A 12,655-nucleotide genomic window follows, 5' to 3' on the forward strand; every position below is an offset into this window, starting at 1 on the left:
ATGAAATGCATATTTTCACTTTCGACTGGAAAGTAAAACGCAATATTCGATCCTAAATGGTAGTTGATTGGCTAATCTAATTGGTCGCTGGCCAATCAAATATTTGCTTTCACAAGGTAGTATTATGTCAACATGGCTGACTGACAAGTTCGTGGCATAACAATGAAAACATAATGTATTTCCCAGTTGGTTGGCCGAAATATTTGAAACAAAGAGGAAATCATCCACAAGAACCATGTTACATAGTCTCAAGCTGCGATCGCATGCTTTTTGCAGTCCTGTACGATGAAAAAATAAGCATTTGGTATTGTAAGGTGCGTATGGCGAAAATTGTCACACAATTTGTGACTGACAGTGTAGTGTTTTCATGATTTATTAACTACATTTCATGTCCCCAAAACCGCGCATTACTCATTTTCGTTCAGAATCAATACATTCCTGTTGATATGCAAGAATGTCATTATTGTTTCTTTCTAATGTCCATGACAAAAGCAACCTCCCCTAAGGCTAAGGTTTTGTCAACAAATGATGGTTTAAAGGCTAGCTTCAATAGCCTTTTAGACTATGACAAAGTGTGTTATTAACAAAATATCACCACAAAAAGATAAATAATAAAATTCAATGTACAACTCTGTTTTCAATAAGTTTATTGACATTCTCAGTGTTTTTTGTGCAATTCTTTTTTTTTAACAAGTACAGTACACTCCACGCGTACTCCCCAATTTCCCTCCATACGCCTCGTGCAGTAACGCCAAGGGAGATTAAGAAAATTTCACGATACACAGCATTTGCATGATTTTGGCGGCCCTCGGTGTTGGCAACGTGGGGAAACTCCGTGTCTTAAATAACGATCAATTTAACTTTGTTTGACTCTTGATTTTCAAATAAAATTATATTTATTACAAGTACATATATATATATTTATATATATATATATATATATATATATATATATATATATATATATATATATATATATATATATATAATATACCATTAAAAAAGCAACAACCAAGATAGATCAATCCCCACTTGGTTGTAGAAGTAGTTGTATAGAAAACTCGTTATTTACTACAAACAAAACGTCGTCTTTAAACTGATACTTACCAATTAATATAATCGTAGTTTGCAACTTTGTTTTTATTTTGATAATTTAATCCAAAGTTTTCATGTAAGCAGGTGTTTTTTCTATACTGAACATGTAAACAAATGACCAAGGACCCTAAAAGTCTCGCAAATCTGTGTGAATTGACAGTTTGACGTTATCAAAGGAAAGCCCCTTCCTGTCTGAAGGCATAACTTACTCAAGTAAACACGTTCAACGAATGCATAAGGAATGGTTTTAATTGTCGGAACAAAGTCGATTCTCTGCTCACTAATGCATTTATTTTCTCTTTGTAGGTAGGTTATTCCATTGATTGCTAAAAGAAGGTGGTAACTATTGAGTTGATAGTTGCATTAAATATTCACAGTTGTATTCTAATTGCGTAGACATTCAAAAAATGTTTACCAGTAATTCTGGACCAACTCGGCAAAGTGACATTCACATTCATATTAATCCCTTTTGTCAAAACACCGCAGACAGAAGTCTACACAATAGGTCAGTACTAGACAAGCTTTGCGTGTTTTCATAACGTCAAACACTTAATCCAGTGTCGCCCAGATGTCTTCTTTAATCAGTTTACAGTACAATTACTGTTAAAATAATTACTCTACTGAAATACCGTAACAATTCAGATTCGGCGTGTTCGATTTGAAATTATTTTAGAGGAAATATCAACTTATTCGCGATATAATTTTGTTAAAAAATACCAAAGAAACTTTTAACCGAAATCAACAGAATTAAGTGTTCTCTGCGCTACAAAGTTTGTATAAAAAAATCAATACACTCACGCTTTGCAGGAGTATACCTTGACCTTGTACATTGCAGCATAATTTTCGCGCGCTTTTATCGGGAAATATACATGAAGCATTTGTAAACGGCGTGTTAACATTAAAAATCGTAGTGTGTTTCGGATTACTTACATGTATTATTATTCTCATTTTGAAATTTTACGGAACATTTATCCTTGTGTTATATGTGTAATGATTTAAATATTAATTTGTCAAAACGATAGACATGTCGTGTATTCAGCCATATTGTAGACGTACCTGTGAATTTAAAAACATAATTTTTATACATATTAATTTTGTATACAATTATCTTTATTTTTATACAGTTTGTATTTAAACAATTTTAATAACAATGTTTTTATTTTTTGGCATGCCCAGTAGCACACTGCTAACGCGGAAATTGTCTGCGTTTACCGACTAGGCTAAAGTTATACATGCCGCAGGTATTAGCGAACTCGGCCGAACGCTGGGTTTTACCTCGCTTTCAAACTCCGCGTAAACACTCGAGAGCAGGAAAAAACGCGGAGTGAGCGCGTTTTTTTGGGAAAACACGTGGAGTGTATTGTAACAAGTGTGGTAAGTGACAAAGACAACAAACTGTATGAAAACCAAACATTTATGGCAATCCTGTCATTTGTTGTTAGCATAATTTTACCGCAGGTATTTAAGCCTACTATTGCTGTTGCTCATGCAAAGCGTGCGCGCTTATTGCCAATATCGATTGTCATAGACAATGATGCCCTGACTTTTGGGTAAAGAGATACATGCTATTGACATAGGATTGTAAATGGGCTCTAAAAATATTAGGATAGGTTGATATCGCTTTGATTTTAAGAATGACTAGTTGTAGTTTAATAGTGAAAAAATGCACTAATGTCAAACGCCCTGCAAACTCTGATATCGAAATTCAAGTACCATGGTTAGTCCATATAAACCTACTCCCAGCGCCTTTCATGATTTTTGTTTTGGCGGCTCTGGGAGTCCATATGCACCCCTTAATCAACTCAAGAGCAAATCTGTGCACAGATATCGTCAATCTCCACGCAGAGTTGTCGTTCCTTGCTCTCACATACAACTCTGCGAAAGGCTCAGCCCTCCATTTTGTCTATAAAATAGATAAAACCAAACAAATGCATTCAACGTATATTTGATTGGATATTTAAGATCGCATGCATTAAATTAAGAAAAATGACTTTTAAATGTACGATAAATCATGCAAAAACTTGCGAGTTTTAATGCAACTCTTTGGAACTAATTTATTGCCCATTTACGCAGATGGACTCATTCCACGCACTTCACAAATGTAAACAATTGAACATATTTTATTTTGAGTGACGTTAGGAATTGCTTTGACGTGTGTATGTATGTTGGTTTCTTTACATAAAAAAAACGTATCAATTTTATAATAATGAATTAAGACTGATATAAGATATCATGGTATGAGACAGTTTTCTTTAATGCAGTGAATGCAATGTAACCGTCGTGCAAGAGATTGTTAAGTATTCTGTAACCTCAATGATGAACGCTTGGAATGATAATGACATAAATGAGATGCTTTCATAACAATAGTCCGTTCTGAGCCCAACACAGAGGTGAATGTAATGTAACCGCCGTGCAAGAGATTGAGATATCGTGCGCATCACTAAACAGACATCGTTCGTTACCAATTAAGGAAAGCCATGAATAAACTTCATTAACACATTAGGTTTACCTGAATGGCAGCCTACGGACATTGTCCATTGCATGCAACCTAAAAACGCAACACTATTTCAACACGCTATTCTTGCTGTCACTTTCATTTTGAAATTTTGAACAGTGTTAATATTCGACAACTCAAAACATCGTTATCGACTTAACGGGTACATCAAATATCACAAATTGTGGAAAATTTTGGTGTTATGTGACCTAACCGATAGCGACACGTTTTGTCCGCAACATTACAACAGTTCCAAATATGGTCGATAGAGCGTACGAAAGAATAACAATGTAAATAAAAAGCAATTATTTTTTGGTTAAATGGTACCATTTGCATAAGTGTGTGCTTTAGACAGGTAAACGTTGATAAGTTTTTGCAGTATCAGTGTTCCTAAGCCTTTGCAGTGGTGATGAAATTTTGCACCTTTGGACAATAGACGGCGCATTGCAAATCTCAGCAACCCTTTGGGTTATAAAGCCGAGAGTTGAATTATTGCAACTAGTGCCACGGTGCGGGACTGTTAAATGGCCTGTGGAAAGCACTGCACATTCATTCTTACAGTTGTGCTATGGTTAATTTTTTTTTTTAATTAAGCTTTTTTGTCAAAATAACACTGTTGATGTTTGTAAATTTACATTTTAAACTTGTTAAATTTTAATGTGGCGACAAATAACATTTTGTGTCAATAAAAGGGAACTTGAGGGCAATATTCTTACTGAACAAGTGGTTTAAAAGTTTAACATTTGATTTATCCAAACATTTGAATGATCCATACCATTTAAAACATGGCACTCTTACTTTTCAGCCATCTGTAGAGATTGCAAGCTATACACAATCAACAAGTGGTCTTGGAACATTCGGCAGTTACATCAAAGCAGAATGGAAACCAGACTCTACTGCCCTGGCAGTTATGGTAGAGTAACATGTAGTTATATTTTAGATTTTGTAATTAGTGCAGTGTTTATAAAGTCTGCAACATATTTCCAAACTTAAGACACAATGGAATACAATTAATGTCAGAAAAATATTACCATGTTTCTAAAGCTGCTCCTGGTATATACCACAATAAATGTTATGATCTTAAAGTTATTAAACAACCTTTTCTAGTCACTTATACACTTAGCATGCAAACCAGATCACCATTGATGTCTAGTAGTGTAGTTTTTTTCCTTGACTTTTCCCACAAATCATCTGCCATTGGATAAGGTCAGACTGAGAATTCTTAAAGTCTCATGTTATTGCTACTAAGACTCATCATTTTCTGTAAATATAATATCAGCTGTAATACCTTACGTGCCATGAATTCAGTTTTGATACTTACACCTTATACAGTTGGACTAACAAGATCATTTGAACATAAAATATTGAACCAGCAGATAGACCCTAGTAGACAGAGCCTTTTCTGATAAAAAGCTTCTGAACTTTTAAATGTACAATATTAAAATTTTAATGTATTGTTCCATATGATAATAATGAAGTTAATCATTTACTATTATTATTATCCTTCATTTAAAATTTCTAAACTTATACAAAATGCTACATATTAACACATGCTGGGTTAGAGCTCATTTGCTGGGACAAGCTCTAGTTGAACATTTTTTTTCACTGTACTCTCATCTAACATTGTATATATTTAATAACACATTTTGTTGCAGACAAGCAAGGGCTATATTGCCCTGTTCAAAGTGGACTTGGATATCTCAGTGCCAAACCACCACTGTCTCTATGTAACCTCAGAGGGAAAGTAAGTTCCTTACTAAGGTATATTATGCTCATCTGTTTTGTATATTAAAGGATACTGTTCATACTCATGACATAGACAAATACTAAAATTACTGATTTATTCATCAATGTTATATTTAATTGATCAAATACTAAAGAATTTGTGATGCTGTTAATTTATAATTTGTAAAATGTGTATTATTAACATTACATAACACATATTTTGTCAAATTCTAAGTCTTAAAGACCTTGATGGCCCATTCATAGTTGGTTTGCTTTGCCCTGAAAGTACTCGGGGCACTGACAATTGTATTAACATTCAACTTGTAGTCATATAAAACGGATACCTTAACACGCCACTCTCCAATTTATGTCTAAAGCAATGTGTATTGTGTATTATGGGCGTGTCCTCCACTTCATTTGTTATCACTGTTGAGTGCACATTTGTATTCAATCTTGGTGAAACTATGTCAAAATGTTCATCTTTAAAATATCTTGGCAGAATTTGAATCTGGGCAAAATGCATTAAAAAACAAGATCATCAGATCATTTCTAAGAAAAAAACGTGTTAGTTCTTTAGAAGCCATGTTTATAACTAATGTCAATCAACATTTGTCAAAATGTTTATCTTGTCAATATTAAGGCCTATTTCGAATATACATAACTAGCTAGGCCACCTGTTCAAATCTAAAAAAACGGTGTTTCTACTCTTTTGAACATATTTTTGTCTTCATTTTGTAAAATGTTTATCTTGACAATATCAAGGCAGTGTTTTAATTTGGGCCTGTGAGTTTGAAAATATGTGACCAGTTTATATCTTAGAAAAACCTTGTTACCACTACTAGTCTAGATTATCTAGTGAACAAGTTTATTGGTCAATTTTGGTGAATTTGTCTAGGCCAAAATGCAATCGGGGTCTCCTGTGTCCAAACACAAGGCGAGCAGGTAAAAAGTTATGCCATTTTTGATCCTGGGTCAAATGGAGTCATAAATTCTGCAACCAAGTGGTATACTTTGAACTCAGGTAGGCTCTTCAGTGTCACCATGGCCTTCTTGTATCACCAGTCATGTACTGATGATACAAACTTACGCTGAAATCAACAAATTCACAAAAGTGTTGTCCCTTTCTGTTCTCTTCAGGTCTCAGACTCCTCGACGTGAAGCGAATGGCATGCTCGATGGGGAGACAGTGCCCGCAATCAAACTCACCCTACAGTCCTATGTTCATCTCACAGGCACAATCACTTGGTAAGCATTACCTGCAGTCCTATGTGTATCTCACAGGCACAATCACTTGGTTAAGCATTACCTACAGTCTTATGTGTATCTCACAGGCACTATCACTTGGTTAAGCATTACCTGCAGTCCTATGTTCATCTCACAGGCACAATCACTTGGTTAAGCATTACCTGCAGTCTTATGTGTATCTCACAGGCACAATCACTTGGTTAAGCATTACCTGCAGTCCTATGTTCATCTCACAGGCAAAATCACTTGGTAAGCATTACCTACAGTCCAATGCTCATCTCACTGGCACAATCTCTTGGTAAGCATTAACTACAGTCCTTTTTTCACTTCACAGGCACAATCACTTTGTAAGCATTACCTGCAGTCCTGTGTGCAACTCACAGGCACAATCACTTGGTAAGCATTTTTTACAGTCCTATAAGCATCTCACAGGCGCAATCACTTGGTAAGCATTACCTACAGTCCTATGTGAATCTCACGGGCACAATCACTTGGTAAGCATTACCTGCAGTTCTATGTGCATCTTACAGTCACAATCTCTTGGTAAGCATTACTTACAGTCCTATGTGCATATCACAAGCACAATCACTTGGTAAGCATTACCTGCAGTTGTAAGTGCATCTCACAGGCACAATCATGTGGTAAGCATTACATACAGTTCTAAGTGCATCTCACAGGCAGAATCGCTTGGTAAGCATTACCTACAGTCCTATGTGTATCTCACAGGCGCAATCACTTGGTAAGCATTAACTTCAGTCCTATGTGCATCTCACAGGCTGAATTACTTGGTAAGCATTACCTGCAGTCCTGTGTGCATCTCACAGGCACAATCACTTGGTAAGCATTACCTACAGTCCTATGTGCATCTCACAGGCACAATCACTTGGTAAGCATTTCCTGCAGTTGTAAGTGCATCTCACAGGCACAATCACTTGGTAAGCATTACATACAGTTCTAAGTGCATCTCACAGGCTGAATCACTTGGTAAGCATTACCTGCAGTCCCTTGTGCATCTTACAGGCACAATCACTTGGTAAGTATTACCTGTAGTCCCTTGTGCATCTTACAGGCACATTCACATGGTAAGCATTACATTCAGTTCTAAGTGCATCTCACAGGCACAATCACTTGGTAAGCATTACCTGCAGTCCTATGTGCATCTAACAGGCACAATCACTTGGTAAGCATTATCTACAGTCCTATAAGCATCTCACAGGCGCAATCACTTGGTAAGCATTACCTAAAGTCCTATGTGAATCTCACGGGCACAATCACTTGGTAAGCATTACCTGCAGTCCTATGTTAATCTCACAAGCACAATCACGTTGTAAGCATTACCTGCAGTCCTATGTGCGTCTCATAGGCACAATCACTTGGTAAGCATTGCCTACAGTCCTATGTGTATCTCACAGGCACAATCACTTGGTAAGCATTACCTGCAGTCCTATGTTCATCTCACAGGCAAAATCACTTTGTAAGCATTGCCTACAGTCCTATGTGTATCTCAAAGGCACAATCACTTGGTAAGCATTACCTGCAGTCCTATGTTCATCTCACAGGAGCAATCACTTGGTAAGCATTACCTGCAGCCCTATGTGCATCTTACAGGCAAAATCACTTGGTAAGCATTACCTTCAGTCCAATGCTCATCTCACTGGCACAATCTCTTGGTAACATTAACTACAGTCCTTTTTTCACTTCACAGGCACAATCACTTTGTAAGCATAACCTGCAGTCCTGTGTGCATCTCACAGGCACAATCACTTGGTAAGCATTATCTACAGTCCTATAAGCATCTCACAGGCGCAATCACTTGGTAAGCATTACCTAAAGTCCTATGTGAATCTCACGGGCACAATCACTTGGTAAGCATTACCTGCAGTTCTATGTGCATCTTACAGGCACAATCACTTGGTTAAGCATTACTTACAGTCCTGTGTGCATCTCACAAGCACAATCACTTGGTAAGCATTACCTACAGTCCTATGTGCATCTCACAAGCAATTTCACTTGGTAAGCATTACCTGCAGTTCTAAGTGCATCTCACAGGCACAATCTCTTGGTAAGCATTACCTACAGTCCTATGTGCATCTCACAAGCACATTCACTTGGTAAGCATTACCTGCAGTTGTAAGTGCATCTCACAGGCACAATCACTTGGTAAGCATGACATACAGTTCTAAGTGCATCTCACAGGCAGAATCGCTTGGTAAGCATTACCTACAGTCCTATGTGTATCTCACAGGCACAATCTTTTGGTAAGCATTACCTGCAGTCCTATGTGCATCTCACAGGCACAATCACTTGGTAAGCATTACCTACAGTCCTATGTGCATCTCACAGGCACAATCACTTGGTAAGCATTTCCTGCAGTTGTAAGTGCATCTCACAGGCACAATCACTTGGTAAGCATTACGTACAGTTCTAAGTGCATCTCACAGGCTGAATTACTTGGTAAGCATTACCTGCAGTCCCTTGTGCATCTTACAGGCACAATCACTTGGTAAGTTTTACCTGCAGTCCCTTGTGCATCTTACAGGCACATTCACATAGTAAGCATTACATTCAGTTCTAAGTGCATCTCACAGGCACAATCACTTGGTAAGCATTACATTCAGTTCTAAGTGCATCTCACAGGCACAATCACTTGGTAAGCATTACGTACAGTTCTAAGTGCATCTCACAGGCTGAATCACTTGGTAAGCATTACCTGCAGTCCCTTGTGCATCTTACAGGCACATTCACATGGTAAGCATTACATTCAGTTCTAAGTGCATCTCACAGGCACAATCACTTGGTAAGCATTACCTGCAGTCCCTTGTGCATCTTACAGGCACATTCACATGGTAAGCATTACATTCAGTTCTAAGTGCATCTCACAGGCACAATCACTTGGTAAGCAATACCTGCAGTTGTAAGTGCATCTCACAGGCACAATCACTTGGTAAGCATTACATACAGTTCTAAGTGCATCTCACAGGCTGAATCGCTTGGTAAGCATTACCTACAGTCCTATGTGTATCTCACAGGCACAATCTTTTGGTAAGCATTACCTGCAGTCCTATGTGCATCTCACAGGCACAATCACTTGGTAAGCATTACCTACAGTCCTATGTGCATCTCACAGGCACAATCACTTGGTAAGCATTTCCTGCAGTTGTAAGTGCATCTCACAGGCACAATCACTTGGTAAGCATTACGTACAGTTCTAAGTGCATCTCACAGGCTGAATCACTTGGTAAGCATTACCTGCAGTCCCTTGTGCATCTTACAGGCACAATCACTTGGTAAGTATTACCTGCAGTCCTATGTTAATCTCACAGGCACAATCACGTTGTAAGCATTACGTACAGTTCTAAGTGCATCTCACAGGCACAATCACTTGGTAAGCATTACCTGCAGTCCCTTGTGCATCTTACAGGCACATTCACATGGTAAGCATTACATTCAGTTCTAAGTGCATCTCACAGGCACAATCACTTGGTAAGCATTACGTACAGTTCTAAGTGCATCTCACAGGCTGAATCACTTGGTAAGCATTACCTGCAGTCCCTTGTGCATTTTACAGGCACATTCACATGGTAAGCATTACATTCAGTTCTAAGTGCATCTCACAGGCGCAATCACTTGGTAAGCATTACCTGCAGTCCTATGTGCATCTTACAGGCACAATCACTTGCTAAGTATTACCTGCAGTCCTATGTTAATCTCACAGGCACAATCACGTTGTAAGCATTACCTGCAGTCCTATGTGCGTCTCATAGGCACAATCACTTGGTAAGCATTACCTACAGTCCTATGTGTATCTCACAGGCACAATCACTTGGTAAGCATTACCTGCAGCCCTATGTTCATCTCACAGGCACAATCACTTGGTAAGCATTACCTGCAGTCCTATGGTCATCTCACAGGCACAATCACTTGGTAAGCATTACCTGCAGCCCTATGTTCATCTCACAGGCACAATCACTTTGTAAGCATTGCCTACAGTCCTATGTGTATCTCAAAGGCACAATCACTTGGTAAGCATTACCTGCAGTCCTATGTTCATCTCACAGGCACAATCACTTGGTAAGCATTACCTGCAGCCCTATGTGCATCTTACAGGCACAATTATTTGGTAAGCATTAACTACAGTCCTATGTGCATCTCACAGGCTGAATCACTTGGTAAGCATTACCTACAGTCCTATGTGCATCTTACAGGCACAATTATTTGGTAAGCATTAACTACAGTGATAATTGCATCTCACTGGCACAATAATATGTTAAGAATTACACACAATCCTAAGTGCATCGCACAGGCACAATCACTTGGTAAGCATTATTGGTAGCTTCACCTGAGAGTGAAGTGTTATCTGATCATAAGGGCTGCAGTGATGGAATAAAACCCTGTTGTACAAATACTGCTATTTTTCCACTGTAGTGTAATGTAGTGACATCATTTTCTTAATTTTCATGAAATCACTTCATGTTTTTGTTTATTTTCTTTAGTTGATTTTCAGAATAAAATACCAACAAATGCATAATGATGGCATAAATACATTGGAAAATGTCGAGCACAGAAAATTCTGTACATATATTAGACTTATGGTTTAGTTTATCTAAGCCTTGCTAAATGAACTTACCTGTATTAGGCACCAAATTAGTATTATCTATTTTTACCACACTGAGTAATACAATGTGTATTTATGATGATAAGAAGCTAAGTGCCTTAGACGCTCCCATTCATTCAGTATAATGATAGAAATTTGAGTTCTCGTAATAAGTTTAGAACTTATCTGGAACTTCTTGGTTAAAATTACTCATTCACAGGGCATGAATTTGGCATTTTGGTATGTTTTGGTATTAAACATTTTGAGGTAAGGGGAATAGAGGATATTCCACAATGTTTATAGACCCCAATCCTTACGAACATCACAAGCACATCACATGGTTTTATTAAGTTCAATTTAAATACACCATTGGTGTCGTTTTCATTCTCAGTGCTAAACCTTACTTTAAAGTTTGTAATCCATGTATGTTTTTCAGCTGCCTGTGTATACGTGAAGATTTGGCAGTAGCGACTGCTGATGGCTCTCTCACCCGACTGCGCTGGACTGGGCAGAAAAACGAGAAGGCTTCATTCCATCTGCAAGACCTGGCTGTTGCAACAGATTTCTTGCAATCAAGAGGTAATTATTCGAGCAGTAGTTCTATTTTTATGTTAATTGTGTAAATATCTTGTGTTTCTAGCTTCTGCTCAAACACAAAATTAAATGCTTATTGACAATTTATGTTCAAAGTTTTACATTAGATATTATTAAAAAATGTACACATTAAAGATCCAACCTATATGCCTCACTGTTTAAATCCACAATGTCAACAATATTAAATTATTCAACAATTTTTGCAGAAATTGCGTTTGCATAGTTAATTGAATAATGTTCTTTAAATCGCAAATTTGATGACAATGATATTGAATAAAATTACCCTGACCTTTAAAGATGACAGAGTACATAAGTTTGCTAATGTAGGTTAGTTTGATAGTCTGTTGACCATTTTCTTTTGGGCTTTTTAGCTTGTTGCATTTTTAACATTTTTACCTAATTGCTCTAAAGAGTTAAGAGTAATGGCGTTTGATTTATTGTCCCCTACCAGTTTCACTGGAGGAGACTTATGGTTTGCGCTATGTGCGTCTGTCTGTCACACTTTTCTTGATCCTGCGATAACTTTAAAAGTTCTTCATATTTTTTCATGAAACTTGAAACATGGATAGATGGCAATATGGACATTATGCACTTCATTTCATTTTCTTTCTACGTCAAAAATTCTGGTTGCTATGGCAACAACCAAAAAATCTGACCATTGTGGAGCCAGTAGGAAACATATATTGCTTGGCTATAGTCTTATTGATTTATTTATTTCCAAACATTTAGCTATATAGGTGTCCAACAGAATCCACCTAATCTTCCCCAGAATCAAAACATTTTCTCTGGAGTGCTATTAAAGATGATTGGCATTACAGTATTACAAACAGCTTATTTTGCGTAGATGTAAGTGTAATCTATGTTTTTATAAAAAAAAACTGTTTTTGTGTGTCACTGTCAACATTTTC

At 37.3% G+C, this 12,655-nt stretch overlaps 1 protein-coding gene across 1 annotated transcript in view; it reads left to right on the top strand.

Annotated features, from left to right (window-relative positions):
• The first annotated feature begins 117 nt into the window (after positions 1-117).
• LOC127861996 (guanine nucleotide exchange factor subunit RIC1-like) overlaps positions 118-12,655 on the top strand; it is a 59,872-nt gene continuing 47,334 nt past the window's right edge. The window contains exons 1-5 of the mRNA XM_052400838.1: positions 118-314; positions 4,395-4,502; positions 5,245-5,333; positions 6,452-6,559; positions 11,590-11,732. Coding sequence (XP_052256798.1) covers positions 174-314; positions 4,395-4,502; positions 5,245-5,333; positions 6,452-6,559; positions 11,590-11,732 — 589 coding nt within the window. The 5' untranslated portion in view covers positions 118-173. The remainder of the gene's footprint in view (positions 315-4,394; positions 4,503-5,244; positions 5,334-6,451; positions 6,560-11,589; positions 11,733-12,655) is intronic.

This window comes from Dreissena polymorpha, chromosome 16, assembly GCF_020536995.1.
Source record: "Dreissena polymorpha isolate Duluth1 chromosome 16, UMN_Dpol_1.0, whole genome shotgun sequence".
Classification (NCBI taxonomy): Eukaryota; Metazoa; Mollusca; class Bivalvia; order Myida; family Dreissenidae; genus Dreissena; species Dreissena polymorpha.